This window comes from Coregonus lavaretus, assembly GCF_964263955.1.
Source record: "Coregonus lavaretus genome assembly, chromosome: 1".
Taxonomy (NCBI): Eukaryota; Metazoa; Chordata; class Actinopteri; order Salmoniformes; family Salmonidae; genus Coregonus; species Coregonus lavaretus.
Window position 1 is genome coordinate 73,028,210 of NC_139988.1, and position 17,271 is coordinate 73,045,480.

Sequence of the window (17,271 nt, forward strand, 5' to 3'; positions counted from 1 at the left end):
AGTCTATAATTTTAATGGTAGGTTTATTTGAACAGTGAGAGACAGAATAACAACAAAAAAATCCAGAAAAACGCAGGTCAAGAATTTTATAAATTGATTTGCATTTTAATGAGGGAAATAAGTATTTGACCCCTCTACAAAACATTACTTAGTACTTGGTGGCAAAACCCTTGTTGGCAATCACAGAGGTCAGACGTTTCTTGTAGTTGGCCAACAGGTTTGCACACATCTCAGGAGGGATTTTGTCCCACTCCTCTTTGCAGATCTTCTCCAAGTCATTAAGGTTTCGAGGCTGACGTTTGACAACTTGAACCTTCAGCTCCCTCCACAGATCTTCTATGGGATTAAGGTCTGGAGCCTGGCTAGGCCACTCCAGGATCTTAATGTGCTTCTTCTTGAGCCACTCCTTTGTTGCCTTGGCCGTGTGTTTTGGGTCATTGTCATGCTGGAATACCCATCCACAATCCATTTTCAATGCCCTGGCTGAGGGAAGGAGGTTCTCACCCAAGATTTGATGGTACATGGCCCCGTCCATCGTCCCTTTGATGCGGTAAAGTTGTCCTGTCCCCTTAGCAGAAAAACACCCCCAAAGCATAATGTTTCCACCTCCATGTTTGACGGTGGGGATGGTGTTCTTGGGGTCATAGGCAGCATTCCCCCTTCTCCAAACACGGCAAGTTGAGTTGATGCCAAAGAGCTCGATTTTGGTCTCATCTGACCACAACACTTTCACCCAGTTCTCCTCTGAATCATTCATATGTTCCTTGGCAAACTTCAGACAGGCATGTATATGTACTTTCTTGAGCAGGGGGACCTTGCGGGCGCTGCAGGATTTCAGTCCTTCACAGCGTAGTGTGTTACCAATTGTTTTCTTGGTGACTATGGTCCCAGCTGCCTTGAGATCATTGACAAGATCCTCCCGTGTAGTTCTGGGCTGATTCCTCACCGTTCTCATGATCATTGCAACTCCACAAGGTGAGATCTTGCATGGAGCCCCAGGCCGAGGGAGATTGACAGTTCTTTTGTGTTTCGTCCATTTGCAAATAATCACACCAACTGTTCACCTTCTCACCAAGTTGCTTGGCGATGGTCTTGTAGCCCATTCCAGCCTTGTGTAGGTCTACAATCTTGTCCCTGACATCCTTGGAGAGCTCTTTGGTCTTGGCCATGGTGGAGAGTTTGGAATCTGATTGATTGATTGCTTCTGTGGACAGGTGTCTTTTATACAGGTAACAAGCTGAGATTAGGAGCACTCCCTTTAAGAGTTTGCTCCTAATCTCAGCTCGTTACCTGTATAAAAGACACCTGGGAGCCAGATATCTTTCTGATTGAGAGGGGGTCAAATACTTATTTTCCCTCATTAAAATGCAAAATTTATTTATAACATTTTTTTGTTGTTATTCTGTCTCTCACTGTTCAAATAAACCTACCATTAAATTATAGACTGATCATGTCTTTGTCAGTGGGCAAACGTACAAATCAGCAGGGGATCAAATACTTTTTTTCCTCACTGTAGTGAGATTTTAGATGTACACACACACACACACACACACACACACACAGAGGATTTTGTAATTTGTACAATGCATTCGGAAAGTATTCTGACCACTTGACTTTTTCCACAATTTGTTACGTTACAGCCTTATTCTAAAAGGGATTCAATAGTTTTTCCCCCTCATCAATCTACACACAATACCCCATAATGAGAAAGCAAAAACAGGTTTTTAGATTTTTTTGCAAATGTATCACAAATAAAAAACTGAAACACCACATTTACATAAGTATTCAGACCCTTTACTCAGTACTTTGTTGAAGCACCTTTGGCAGCGATTACAGCCTCGAGTCTTCTTGGGTATAAGCTTGGCACACCTGTATTTTGGGAGTTTCTCCCATTCTTCTCTGCAGATCCTCTCAAGCTCTGTCAGGTTGGATGGGGAGCGTCGCTGCACAGCTATTTTCAGGTCTCTCCAGAGATGTTCGATCGGGTTCAAGTCCGTACTCTGGCTGGGCCACTCAAGAACATTCAGAGACTTGTACCGAAGCCACTCCTGCATTGTCTTGGCTGTGTGCTTAGGGTCGCTGTCCCAGTCTGAGGACCTGAGCACTCTGGAGCAGGTTTTCATCAAGGATCTCTCTGTACCTTGCTCCGTCCATCTTTCCCTCGATCCTGACTAGTCTCACAGTCCCTGCCGCTAAAAAACATCATGGTGCCAGGTTTCCTCCAGACGTGACGCTTGGCATTCATTTTACATATTTTAGCAGACGCTCTTATCCAGAGCGACATACAGGAGCAATTAGGGTTAAGTGCCTTGCTCAAGGGCACTTCGACAGATGTTTCACCTAGTCGGCTCTGGGATTAGAACCAGCGACCTTTCGGTTACTGGCACAACGCTCTTAACCACTAAGCTACCTGCTCAGGCCAAAGAGTTCAATCTTTCTTCAGACCAGAGAATCTTGTTTCTCATGGTCTGAGAGTCCTGTAGGTGCCTTTTGGCAAACTCCAAGCGGGCTGTCATGTGCCTTTTACTGAGGAGTGGCTTCCGTCTGGCCACTCTACCATAAAGGCCTGATTGGTGGAGTGCTGCAGTGATGGGTGTCCTTCTGGAAGGTTCTCCCATCTCCACAGAGGAACTCTGGAGCTCTGTCAGAGTGACCATTAGGTTCTTGGTCGCCTCCCTAACCAAGGCCCTTCTCCCCCGATTGCTCAGTTTGCCTGGGCGGCCAGCTCTACGGAGTGTCTTGGTGGTTCCAAACTTCTTCCATTTAAGAATGATGGAGGCCACTGTGTTCTTGGGGATCTTCAAGGCTGCAGACTTTCTTTGGTACCCTTACCCAGATCTGTGCTTCAAAACAATCCTGTCTCGGAGCTCCATGGACAATTCCTTCGACCTCATGGCTTGGATTTTGCTCTGACATGCACTGTCAACTGTGGGACCTTATATAGACAGGTGTGGAAACAGCAGAGGGTGCACCCTCCTATCCACATCGACGGGACCGCAGTGGAGAAGGTGGAAAGCTTCAAGTTCCTTGCCGTACACATCACTGACAAACTGAAATGGTCCACCCACGCAGACGGTGTGGTGAAGAAGGCGCAACAGAGCCTCTACAACCTCAGGAGGCTGAAGAAATTTGGCTTGGCACCTAAAACCCTCACAAACTTTTACAGATGCACAATTGAGAGCATCCTGTCGGGCTGTATCACTGCCTGGTACGGCAACTCCACCGCCCGCAACTGCAGGTCTCTACAGAGGGTGGTGCGGTCTGCCGTACGCATTACCGGGGGCAAACTACCCGCCCACCAGGACACCTACAGCACCCAATGTCACAGGAAGGCCAAAAAGATCATCAAGGACATCAACCACCCGAGGCACTGCCTGTTCACCCCGCTATAATCCAGAAGGCTAGGTCAGTATAGGTGCATCCAAGCTGGGACCGAGTTAAATAGCCATCACTAGCACATTAGAGGCTGCTGCTGCCTATTGAAATCAATGGCCACTAAGAAATGGAAGACTAGTCACTTTAATAATGTTTACATATCTTGCATTACTCATCTCATATGTATATACTGTATTCTATAATATTCCACTGTATCTTAGTCCATGCAGCTCTGTCATTGCTTGTCCATATACAGTGGGGAGAACAAGTATTTGATACACTGCCGATTTTGCAGGTTTTCCTACTTACAAAGCATGTAGAGGTCTGTAATTTTCATCATAGGTACACTTCAACTGTGAGAGACAGAATCTAAAACAAAAATCCACAAAATCACATTGTATGATTTTTAAGTAATTAATTTGCATTTTATTGCATGACATAAGTATTTGATACATCAGAAAAGCAGAACTTAATATTTGGTACAGAAACCTTTGTTTGCAATTACAGAGATCATACGTTTCCTGTAGGTCTTGACCAGGTTTGCATACACTGCAGCAGGGATTTTGGCCCACTCCTCCATACAGACCTTCTCCAGATCCTTCAGGTTTCGGGGCTGTCGCTGGGCAATACGGACTTTCAGCTCCCTCCAAATATTTTCTATTGGGTTCAGGTCTGGAGACTGGCTAGGCCACTCCAGGACCTTGAGATGCTTCTTACGGAGCCACTCCTTAGTTCCCCTGGCTGTGTGTTTCGGGTCGTTGTCATGCTGGAAGACCCAGCCACGTCCCATCTTAAATGCTCTTACTGAGGGAATGAGGTTGTTGGCCAAGATCTCGCGATACATGGCCCCATCCATCCTCCCCTCAATACGGTGCAGTCGTCCTGTCCCCTTTTCAGAAAAGCATCCCCAAAGAATTATGTTTACACCTCCATGCTTCACGGTTGGGATGGTGTTCTTAGGGTTGTACTCATCCTTCTTCTTCCTCCAAACACGGCGAGTGGAGTTTAGACAAAAAAGCTCTATTTTTGTCTCATCAGACCACATGACCTTCTCCCATTCTTCCTCTGGATCATCCAGATGGTCATTGGCAAACTTCAGACGGGCCTGGACATGCGCTGGCTTGAGCAGGGGGACCTTGTGTGCGCTGCAGGATTTTAATCCATGACGGCGTAGTGTGTTACTAATGGTTTTCTTTGAGACTGTGGTCCCAGCTCTCTTCAGGTCATTGACCAGGTCCTGCCGTGTAGTTCTGGGCTGAACCCTCACCTTCCTCATGATCATTGATGCCCCACGAGGTGAGATCTTGCATGGAGCCCCAGACCGAGTGTGATTGACCGTCATCTTGAACTTCTTCCATTTTCTAATAATTGCGCCAACAGTTGTTGCCTTCTCACCAAGCTGCTTGCCTATTGTCCTGTAGCCCATCCCAGCCTTGTGCAGGTCTACAATTTTATCCCTGATGTCCTTACACAGCGCTCTGGTCTTGGCCATTGTGGAGAGGTTGGAGTCTGTTTGATTGAGTGTGTGGACAGGTGTCTTTTATACAGGTAACGAGTTCAAACAGGTGCAGTTAATACAGGTAATGAGTGGAGAACAGGAGGGCTTCTTAAAGAAAAACTAACAGGTCTGTGAGAGCCGGAATTCTTACTGGTTGGTAGGTGATCAAATACTTATGTCATGCAATAAAATGCAAATTAATTACTTTAAAATCATACAATGTGATTTTTTGGATTTTTGTTTTAGATTCCGTCTCTCACAGTTGAAGTGTACCTATGATAAAAATTACAGACCTCTACATGCTTTGTAAGTAGGAAAACCTGCAAAATCGGCAGTGCATCAAATACTTGTTCTCCCCACTGTATGTATATATTCTTAAATTCCATTCCTTACTTAGATTTGTGTGTATTGGGTATCTGTTGTGAAATTGTTAGATATTACTTGTTAGATATTACTGCACTGTCAGAGCTAGAACACAAGCATTTCGCTACACCCGCAATAACATCTGCTAAACACGTGATTTGGTTTGATTTGTGTGCCTTTCCAAATCATGTCCAATCAATTGAATTTACCACAGGTGGACTCCAATCAAGTTGTAGAAACATATCAAGTATGATCAATGGAAACAGGATGCACCTGAGCTCCATTTGGAGTCTCATAGCAAAGGGTCTGAATACTTATGTAAATAAGTCATTTCTGTTTATTATTTTGTATAAATTTGCAAACATTTCTAAAAACCTGTTTTCACTTTGTCATTATGGGGTAGTGTGTGTAGATTGATGAGGATCTTTTATTTATTTAATCCATTTTAGAATAAGGCTGTAACCTAACAAAATGTGGATTAAGTCAAGGGGTCTGAATACTTTACGAATGCACTGTATATGAAAGACATGAAAAAAAATCACCATGTGATTTGTAACAAGATACTTCAGAAAATCTTCAAAATACTTTTCTACCAAAAAATGTTTATAGCGGTTCACAATTTTTTGGGCCCTACAATCCCAAATGTAATGCATTGTTATTAGAAGTCTTACAGCACTATCGTGTGGGGCCATGAGAAATGTTGGTGGATGAGTGGAGGATCTTAAAGAAAACTGAAGCATAGGGATGCACTTCCAGAGCGAGGATAATGGGGTGAATTAGGTACAAAAGTAAAATCGACTTTTGTATTTTCTGTGTTTTAAAATACAAAAATTTTTGGCAACAGTATTTTGTAGCTTATTTTGATAATTTGTTTGGGGGTTATTTTCTAACAAGCCACACTTTGATGTATCTTTGCCCATCTCTGCGCACACACACACACACACACACACACACAAGGATTAACCTACTTACAACACAGAGTGAATGTGGAGATCTCCTTCGGTTTTTGGCTGGGTGTGTGTAGTCCTTATGTACGACTCTTCTTCATACACATTGGTCTGTGGGCCTTTACCTATATCTCTCAATTCAGTGAGTTCTGGGCCAATTGTGGCACTCTCTGTATGTGTGTCTGGTTCTGTTTCTAACTCTGGTTCACTCTCTGCTTCTTCACTGTCAGGGTCAGTCTCAGATCCAGGGTCGGTGCTGGGGTCTGAGTCAAAGTCACTCAGCATGCAGCTATGACTGGATTGTTTAGACTCTTCTTCACCATCACCATGAGCTTGAAAGACTCCAATCCTGGAGGCTGCAGTGTCAGTGTTAGACATCTGGATAGGAGAACATGAGATGTAATGTAGATTTTCTTTATGAACTTTATAGATAAAAGGTATTTATCAAGAAAAATTTAAAACAATAGCAGCTATGTTGACACTACCATGTTGATCTGAGCCTTGCTGTTGGAAAACAACTTCAGAATACAGTGACTGACTTTCGGCTGTCACGGATGCACCTCGCCGACTTACAGTCAGCTTCGTTAGCTTTACTGCTCGAACACACCCATTGCGATGAGCGAGCAAGGGGCTAGGGTTCCGGTATAGAAGCAAGGTTTCAACTGCTCCTAGAGTTTTGCCACATAGAGAAGTCAGATTTGAAAATTCCTAATAAGACACTTTAGTCATCGCCTTTGTGCACAAAACATCACTCACAGTTGAAGATAATAACATTTTATACTCATCCAATGTCTCTCATGTTTTTAGATGATGTGATGACGTTGTGGCTGCTAAAGCTGTTCCCTGTGAGCACTGAATGCTAGTGCGTGTGTGAAGTTGGGCCGTGTAAACTGGATGCAACCCGTATAGGAAAGTGAGTAGATCAATTCAAAATCAAATCACACTTTATTTGTCACAGGCGTCGAATACAACAGGTGTAGACCTTACAGTGAAATTCTTACTTACAAGCCCTTAACCAACAATGCAGTTTTAAGAAAAATAAGTGTTAAGAAAGTATTTACTAAATAAACTAAAAAGTAAAAAGTACAAAAAAAAAAGGTTTTAAAAAAGGATACAAAAAATAAGAAAATTGAAAACTAACAAATAATTAAAGAGCAAAAATAAAATAACAGTAACGAGGCTATATACAGGGGGTACCAGAGTCAATGTGTGGGGGCACAGGTTAGTCAAGGTAATTGAGGTCATATGTACATGTAGGTAGAGGTAAAGTGACTATGCATAGATAATAAACAGAGAGTAGCACAGCGTAAAAATGGGGCAGCGGTGGGGGGTTGGGAGGTCAATGCAAATAGTAATAAGTCCTGGTAGCCATTTGATTAGCTGTTCAGGAGTCGTATGGCTTGGGGGTAGAAAAGCTGTTATGAAGCCTTTTGGACCTAGACTTTGCGCTCCGGTACCGCTTGACATAACAGAGAGAACAGTCTATGACTAGGGTGGCTGGAGTCTTTGGTAATTTTTAGGGCCTTCCTCTGACACCGCCTGGTATAGAGGTCCTGGATGGCAGGAAGCTTGGCCCCAGTGATGTAAAGGGCGGTACGCACTACCCTCTGTAGTGCCTTGCGGTCGGAGGTCGAGCAGTTGCCATACCAGGCGGTGATGCAACCAGCCAGGATGCTCTCGATGGTGCAGCTGTATAACTTTTTGAGGACCTGAGGACCTATGCCAAATCTTTTCAGACTCCTGAGGGGGAATAGGCGTTGTCGTGCCCTCTTCACAACTGTCTTGGTGTGTTTGGACCATGATAGTTAGTTGGTGATGTGGATACCAAGGAACTTGAAGCTCTCAACCTGCTCCACTACAGCCCTGTCGATGAGAATGGGGGCGTGCTCGGCCCTCCTTTTCCTGTAGTCCATGATTATCTCCTTTGTCTTGATCACGTTGAAGGAGAGGTCGTTATCCTGGCACCACACGGCCAGGTCTCTGACCTCCTTCCTATAGTCTCATCGTTGTCGGTGATCAGGCCTACCACTGTTGTGTCGTCGGCAAACTTAATGATGGTGTTGGAGTCGTGCTTGGCCATGCAATCAAGGGTGAACAGGGAGTACAGGAGGGGACTGAGCACACACCCGAGGGGCCCCTGTGTTGAGGATTAGCGTGGCAGATGTTGAGGATTAGCGTGGCAGATTCCTGACGATCCAGTTGCAGAGGGAGGTGTTTAGTCCCAGGGCCCTTAGCTTAGTGATGAGCTTTGAGGGCACTATGGTGTTGAACGCTGAGCTGTAGTCAATGAATAGCATTCTCACGTAGGTGTTCCTTTTGTCCAGGTTGGAAAGGGCAGTGTGGAGTGCAATATAATTTGAGTCATCTGTGGATCTGTTGGGGCGGTATGCAAATTGGAGTGGGTCTAGGGTTTCTGGGATAATGGTATTGATGTGAGCCATGACCAGCCTTTCAAAGCACTTCATGGCTACAGACGTGAGTGCTACGGGTCGGTAGTCATTTAGGCAGGTTATCTTAGTGTTCTTGGGCACAGGGACTATGGTGGTCTGCTTGAAACATGTTGGTATTAGACTCAGTAAGGGACAGGTTGAAAATGTCAGTGAAGACATTTGCCAGTTGGTCAGCGCATGTTCGGAGTACACGTCCTGGTAATCCGTCTTGCCCTGCGGCCTTGTAAATGTTGACCTGTTTAAAGGTCTTACTCACATCGGCTACGGAGAGCGTGATCACACAGTTGTCCGGAACAGCTGGTGCTCTCATGCATGTTTCAGTGTTGCTTGCCTCGAAGCGCGCATAGAAGTAATTTAGCTCGTCTGGTTGGGTCGTGTCACTGGGCAGCTCGCGGCTGTGCTTCCCTTGTAGGGTAGAGCATGGCGCTTGCAACGCCAGGGTTGTGGGTTCGATTCCCACGGGGGGCCAGTATGAAAAATGTATGCACTCACAAACTGTAAGTCGCTCTGGATAAGAGCGTCTGCTAAATTACTAAAATGTAAAATGTAAATGTAGTCCGAAATAGTTTGCAAGCCCTGCCACATCCGACGAGCGTCGGAGCCGGTGTAGTAGAATTCAATCTTAGTCCTGTATTGACTCTTTGCCTGTTTGATGGTTCGTCGGAGGGCACAGCGGGATTTCTTATAAGCATCCGGGTTAGAGTCCCGCTCCTTGAAAGCGTCAGCTCAGTGCGGATGTTGCCTGTAATCCATGGCTTCTGGTTGGGGTATGTACGTACGATCACTGTCATCGATACACTTATTGATGAAGCCAGTGACTGATATGGTGTACTCCTCAATGCCATCGGAAGAATCCCGGAACATATTCCAATATGTGCTAGCAAAACAGTATTTTAGCTTAGTATCTGCGTAATCTGACCACTACCGTATTGAGCGAGTCACTGGTACTTCCTGCTTTAGTTTTGCTTGTAAACAGGAAGCAGGAGGATAGAGTTATGGTCAGATTTGCCAAATGGAGGGCGAGGGAGAGCTTTGTACGCGTCTCTGTGTGTGGAGTAAAGGTGGTCTAGTTTTATTTTTTTCTGGTTGCACACGTAACATGCTGGTAGAAATTTGGTAAAACAGATTGATGTTTCCCTGCATTAAAGTCCCCGGCCACTAGGAGCACAAACTCTGGATGAGCATTTTCTTTTTTGCTTATGGCCTTATACAGCTCGTTGAGTGCGATCTTAGTACCAGCATCGATCTGTTGTGGTAAATAGACAGCTATGAAAAATATAGATGAAAACTCTCTTGGTGAATAGTGTGGTCTACAGCTTAGCATGAGATACTCTGCCTCAGGCGAGCAAAACCTAGAGACTTCCTTAATATTAGATTTCATGCACCAGCTGTTATTGACAAATAGACACAGACCGCCACCCCTTGTCTCACCGGACGCAGCTGTTCTATCTTGCCGATGCACGGAAAACCAAGCCAGCTGTATGTTATCCATGTCGTCATTCAGCCACGACTTGGTGAAACATACGTTTTTAATGTCCCGTTGAGCTCATCCAGTTTATTATCCAATGATTGCACGTTGGCTAATAGGACGGATGGTAGAGGCGGGTTCTCTCTCTCTCTCTCTCTCTCTCTCTCTCTCTCTCCTCTCTCTCTCTCTCTCTCTCATCTCTCTCTCTCTCTCTCTCTCTCTCTCTCTCTCTCTCTCTCTCTCTCTCTCTCTCTCTCTCTCTCTCTCTCTCTCTCTCTCTCTCTCTCTCTCTCTCTCTCTCTCTCTCTCTCTCTCTCTCTCTCTCTCTCTCTCTCTCTCTCTCTCTCTCTCTCTCTCTCTCTCTCTCTCTCTCTCTCTCTCTCTCTCTCTCTCTCTCTCTCTCTCTCTCTCTCTCTCTCTCTCTCTCTCTCTCTCTCTCTCTCTCTCTCTCTCTCTCTCTCTCTCTCTCTCTCTCTCTCTCTCTCTCTCTCTCTCTCTCTCTCTGAATGCTCGGCTATGAAAAGCCAACTGATATTTACTCCTGAGGTACTGACCTGTTGCACCCTCTACAACCACTGTGATTATTATTTCACCCTGCTAGCCACCGTGCTTCTACATCTGCATTGCTTGCTGTTTGGGGTTTTAGGCTGCGTTTCTGTATAGCACTTTATGACATCTGTAGATATAAAAAGGGCCTTATAAATATATTAGATTGTTGGGACTTTTGATACATTGCCCTATAGTCTGAAAATCTGTTTCCTCTAATCTGTTCAATAGTGTGCAACTGCAGCCCGCAATTCGGGGCGTTCCTGCATGTGGGCATTCCTGCATCTGCAGGAACGCCCACCCCCCTCGAGTACTCCATTGGTTCCTGGATGAAAGCTAGCACAGCAGGCAGGAGGCTGGGGCGACACCATGTGCTAGCTTGCTAGTTAGCTTGTTAGCGACACAACCGTGTGCTAGCTTGCTAGTTAGCTAGCTAGCACGTGGTGTCGCCCCCGCCTCCCGCCTGCTATGTGCCGGAAAAAACTATGCCTGACAGGCGGGGCCGAAGCACACTGCCTACCGGTCGCCCCCGCTAACACAGCAGGCACTGTGTGTTAGCTAACTAGTTAGCTTGCTAGTTAGCTACACCGTATGCTAGATTGCTAGTTAGCTAGCATATGGTGTTGCTCTCGCCTGCTGTGTACCGGAGAAAACTGTGCCCGATAGGCCGGAGCAATTTTTTTCTTGTTATGTCAGTCACTAACAGTGACGTTAGCTAACAACTTTTAGATTGGTAAATTAGCCAGCTACCTGAACTTGTAGTAATCATAGCCAAATACGGACCAGTCACGCAGGGCATGTGCCCAGGGGCCCTGACCTCCAGGGGGCCCCCATTGATTTTGTTACACTCTCACTCAGATATCATTAACATGTCATAAGTCATGGCAAAATGTGTAGAACTGCAGGAAATTAGCTTTAAAACAGAAAAATGGTGTCTCCACGCCCTGGCAAAATGGGTAGAATTGCAGGGAATTAGCTGTAAAACTGTTTTTTTTCTCTCTGCCCCATGGCAAAATAAGTATATTGCATGACATTTCTTATAAAATTGCAAAATTTGGGACTCCCGATCATACGACGCTGGGCCAACTGTGCGCCGCCCTATGGGACTCCCGATCATGGCCGGTTGTGATACAGCCCGGGAACGAGCCCGGGTCTGTAGTGACGGCTCTAGCATTGCGATGCAGTGCCTTAGACAGCTGCGCCACTCGGGAGGTCCCCCAGTTTTATATTTTTAACAAATTTCCAACAAATTTTAAAAACCTGTTTTTGCTTTGTCATTATGGGATATTGTGTGTAAATTGAGGGGAAAAACATAATTGAATCCCTTTTAGAATAAGGCTGTAATGTAACAAATGTGGAAAAAGTCAAGGGGTCTGAATACTTTCTGAATGCACTTTATACATACAGAATATATACAGTGGGGAGAACAAGTATTTGATACACTGCCGATTTTTCAGGTTTTCCTACTTACAAAGCACTTCAACTGTGAGAGACGGAATCTAAAACAAAAATCCAGAAAATCACATTGTATGATTTTTAAGTAATTAATTTGCATTTTATTGCATGACATAAGTATTTGATACATCAGAAAAGCAGAACTTCATATTTGGTACAGAAACCTTTGTTTGCAATTACAGAGATCATACGTTTCCTGTAGGTCTTGACCAGGTTTGCACACACTGCAGCAGGGATTTTGGCCCACAGACCTTCTCCAGATCCTTCAGGTTTCGGGGCTGTCGCTGGGCAATACCAACTTTCAGCTCCCTCCAAAGATGTTCTATTGGGTTCGGGTCTGGAGACTGGCTAGGCCACTCCAGGACCTTGAGATGCTTCTTACGGAGCCACTCCTTAGTTGCCCTGGCTGTGTGTTTCGGGTCGTTGTCATGCTGGAAGACCCAGCCACGACCCATCTTCAATGCTCTTACTGAGGGAAGGAGGTTGTTGGCCAAGATCTCGCGATACATGGCCCCATCCATCCTCCCCTCAATACAGTGCAGTCGTCCTGTCCCCTTTTCAGAAAAGCATCCCCAAAGAATTATGTTTCCACCTCCATGCTTCACGGTTGGGATGGTGTTCTTGGGGTTGTACTCATCCTTCTTCTTCTTCCTCCAAACACAGCGAGTGGAGTTTAGACCAAAAACCTATATTTTTGTCTCATCAGACCACATGACCTTCTCCCATTCCTCCTCTGGATCATCCTGATGGTCATTGGCAAACTTCAGACGGGCCTGGACATGCGCAAGCTTGAGCAGGGGGACCTTGCGTGCGCTGCAGGATTTTAATCCATGACGGCGTAATGTGTTACTAATGGTTTTCTTTGAGACTGTGGTCCCAGCTCTCTTCAGGTCATTGACCAGGTCCTGCCGTGTAGTTCTGGGCTGATCCCTCACCTTCCTCATGATCATTGATGCCCCACGAGGTGAGATCTTTCATGGAGCCCCAGACCGAGGGTGATTGACTGTCATCTTGAACTTCTTCCATTTTCTAATAATTGCGCCAACAGTTGTTGCCTTCTCACCAAGCTGCTTGCCTATTGTCCTGTAGCCCATCTACAATTTTATCCCTGATGTCCTTACACAGCTCTCTGGTCTTGGCCATTGTGGAGAGGTTGGAGTCTGTTTGATTGAGTGTGTGGACAGGTGTCTTTTATACAGGTAATGAGTTGAAACAGGTGCAGTTAATACAGGTAATGAGTGGAGAACAGGAGGGCTTCTTAAAGAAAAACTAACAGGTCTGTGAGAGCCGGAATTCTTACTGGTTGGTAGGTAATCAAATACTTATGTCATGCAATAAAATGGAAATTAATTACTTAAAAATCATACAATGTGATTTTCTGGATTTTTGTTTTAGATTCCGTCTCTCACAGTTGAAGTGTACCTATGATAAAAATTACAGACCTCTACATGCTTTGTAAGTAGGAAAACCTGCAAAATCGTCAGTGTATCAAATACTTGTTCTCCCCACTGTATATACATACAGAATATATATATATACACATACAGAATATATATATGTTGTTATTCTGTCTCTCACTGTTCAAATAAACCTACCATTAAAATTATAGACTGATAATTTCTTTCTCAGTGGGCAAATGTACAAAATCAGCAGGGGATCAATTACTTTTTTCCCCTCACTGTATCTATATCCACAGTAAAACGAGTCCTATATCGACATAACCTCAAAAGGCTGTTCAGAAAGGAAGAAGCCACTGCTCCAAAACCGCCATAAAAAAGCCAGACTACAGTTTCCAACTGCACATGGGGACAAATATCGTACTTTTTTGAGAAATGTCCTCTGGTCTGATGAAACAAACATAGAACTGTTTAGCCATAGTGACCATCATTATGTTTGGAGGAAAAAGGGGGATGCTTGCAAGTCCGAAGTTTACATACACTATAGCCAAATACATTTAAACTCAGTTTTTCACAATTCCTGTCATTTAATCCTGTCATTAAATTCCCTGTCTTAGGTCAGTTGGGATCACCACTTTATTTTAAGAATGTGAAATGTCAGAATAATATAGTAGAGAGAATGATTTATTTCAGCTTTTATTTATTTCATTACATTCCCAGTGGGTCAGAAGTTTACATACACTCAATTAGTACTTGGTAGCATTGCCTTTAAATTGTTTCACTTGGGTCAAACATTTCGGGTAGCCTTCCACAAGCTTCCCACAATAAGTTGGGTGAATTCCTCCTGACAGAGCTGGTGTAACTGAGTCAGGTTTGTAGGCCTCCTTGCTCGAACACGCTTTTTCAGTTCTGCCTACAAATATTCTATAGGATTGAGGTCAGGACTTGTGATGGCCACTCCAATACCTTGACTTTGTTGACCTTAAGCCATTTTGCCACAACTTTGAAAGTATGCATTGTCCATTTGGAAGACCCATTTGCGACCAAGCTTTAACTTCCTGACTGATGTCTTGAGATGTTGCTTCAATATATCCACATAATTTTCCTTCCTCATGATGCCATCTATTTTGTGAAGTGCACCAGTCCCTTCTGCAGCAAAGCACCCCCACAGCATGATGCTGCCACCCGTTTGCTTCACGGTTGGGATGGTGTTCTTCGGCTTGCAAGCCACGCCCTTTTTCATCCAAACATAATGATGGTCATTATGGCCAAACAGTTCTATTTTTGTTTCATCAGACCAGAGGACATTTCTCCAAAATGTACGATCTTTGTCCCCATGTGCAGTTGCAAACAGTAGTCTGGCTTTTTTATGGTGGTTTTGTAGCAGTGGCTTCTTCCTTGCTGAGAGGCCATTCAGGTTACGTCGATATAGGACTCGTTTTACTGTGGATATACATACTTTTGTACCTGTTTCCTCCAGCATCTTCACAAGGTCCTTTGCTGTTGTTCTGGGATTGATTTGCACTTTTCGCACCAAAGTACATTCATCTCTAGGAGACAGAAGGTGTCTCCTTCCTGAGTGGTATGTTGGCTGCGTGGTCCCATGGTGTTTATCCTTGCGTACTATTGTTTGTACAGATGAACGTGTTACCTTCAGGCGTTTGGAAATTGCTCTCAAGGATGAACCAGACTTGTGGAGGTCTACAATTTTTTTTCTGAGGTCTTGGCTGATTTCTTTTGATTTTCCCATGATGTTAAGCAAAGAGGCACTGAGTTTGAAGGTAGGCCTTGAAATACATCCACAGGTACACCTCCAATTGACTCAAATGATGTCAATTAGCCTATCAGAAGCTTTTAAAGCCATGACATCATTTTCTGGAATTTTCCAAGCTGTTTAAAGGCACAGTCAACTTAGTGTATGTAAACTTCTGACCCACTGGAATTGTGATACAGTGAATTATAAGTGAAATAATCTGTCTGTAAACAATTGTTGGAAAAATTACTTGTGTCATGCACAAACGACTTGCCAAAACTATAGTTTGTTAACAAGAAATGTGTGGAGTGGTTGAAAAACAAGTTTTAATGACTCCAACCTAAGTGTATGTAAACTTCCGACTTCAACTGTATGAGATGAATAATGCAAGATATGTAAACATTATTAAAGTGACTAGTGTTCCATTTCTTAAAGTGGTCAGTGATTTCAATAGGCAACAGCAGCCTCTAATGTGCTAGTGATGGCTATTTAACAGTCTGATGGCCTTGAGATAGAAGCTGTTTTTCATTCTCTCGGTCCCAGCTTTGATGCACCTGTACTGACCTCGCTTTCTGGATGATAGCGGGGTGAACAGGCAGTGGCTCGGGTGGTTGATGTCCTTGATGATCTTTTTGGCCTTCCTGTGACATTGGGTGCAGTAGGTGTCCTGGAGGGCGGGTAGTTTGCCCCCGGTAATGCGTTCGGCAGACCGCACCACCCTCTGTAGAGCCCTGCGGTTGCGGGCGGTGCAGTTGCCGTACTAGGCGATGATACAGCCCGACAGGATGCTCTCAATTGTGCATCTGTAAAAGTTTGTGATGGTTTTAGGTGTCAAGCCAAATTACTGTTGTGTAGTCTGCAAACTTGATGATTGAGTTGGAGGCGTGCTTGGCCACGCAGTCATGGGTGAACAGGGAGTACAGGAGTGGGCTGAGCACGCACCCTTGTGGGGCCCCAGTGTTGAGGATCAGCGAAGTGGAGATGTTGTTTCCTACCTTCACCACCTGGGGGCAGCCCGTCAGGAATTCCAGGACCCAGTTGCACAGGGCGGGGTTTAGACCCAGGGCCTCGAGCTTAATGATGAGCTTGGAGGGTACTATGGAGTTGAATGCTGAGCTATAGTCAATTTACTGTTAACCTATAAAGCGTTACATGGGCTTGCTCCTACCTATCTTTCCGAGTTGGTCCTGCCGTACATACCAATACGTACGCTACGGTCACAAGACGCAGGCCTCCTAATTGTCCCTAGAATTTCTAAGCAAACAGCGGGAGGCAGGGCTTTCTCCTATAGATCTCCATTTTTATGGAACAGTCTGCCTACCCATGTGAGAGACGCAGACTCGGTCTCAACCTTTAAGTCTTTACTGAAGACTTATCTCTTCAGTAGGTCATATGATTGAGTGTAGTCTGGCCCAGGTGTGTGAAGGTGAACGGAAAGGCTGGAGCAACGAACAGCCCTTGCTGTCTCTGCCAGGCCGGTTCCCCTCTCCACTGGGGTTCTCTGCCTCTAACCCTGTTGCAGGGGCTGAGTCACTGGCTTGCTGGTGCTCTTTCATGCCGTCCCTGGGAGGGGTGCGTCACTTGAGTGGGTTGAGTTACTGACGTGATCTTCCTGTCTGGGTTGGCGCCCCCCCCTTGGTTTGTGCTGTGGTGGAGACCTCTGTGGGCTATACTCGGCCTTGTCTCAGGATTGTAAGTTGGTGGTTGGGGATATCCCTCTAGTGGTGCGGGGGCTGTGCTTTGGCGGAGTGGGTGGGGTTATATCCTTCCTGTTTGGCCCTGTCCGGGGGTTTTCTTCGGATGGGGCCACAGTGTCTCCGGACCGCTCCTGTCTCAGCCTCCAGTATTTATGCTGCAGTAGTTTATGTGTCGGGGGGCTGGGGTTAGTTGGTTATACCTGGAGTACTTCTCCTGTCTTATCCAGTGTCCTGTGTGAATTTAAGTATGCTCTCTCTAATTCTCTCGTTCTCTCTTTCTCTCTGAGAACCTGAGCCCTAGGACCATACGTCAGGACTACCG

At 45.1% G+C, this 17,271-nt stretch overlaps 1 protein-coding gene across 1 annotated transcript in view; it reads right to left on the reverse strand.

The window, feature by feature from the left end:
* LOC311137183 (uncharacterized protein) overlaps positions 1 to 17,271 on the reverse strand; it is a 58,699-nt gene that overhangs the window by 30,082 nt on the left and 11,346 nt on the right. Inside the window, exon 2 of the mRNA XM_084171539.1 lies at positions 6,209 to 6,561. Coding sequence (XP_084027665.1) covers positions 6,209 to 6,561 — 353 coding nt within the window. The remainder of the gene's footprint in view (positions 1 to 6,208; positions 6,562 to 17,271) is intronic.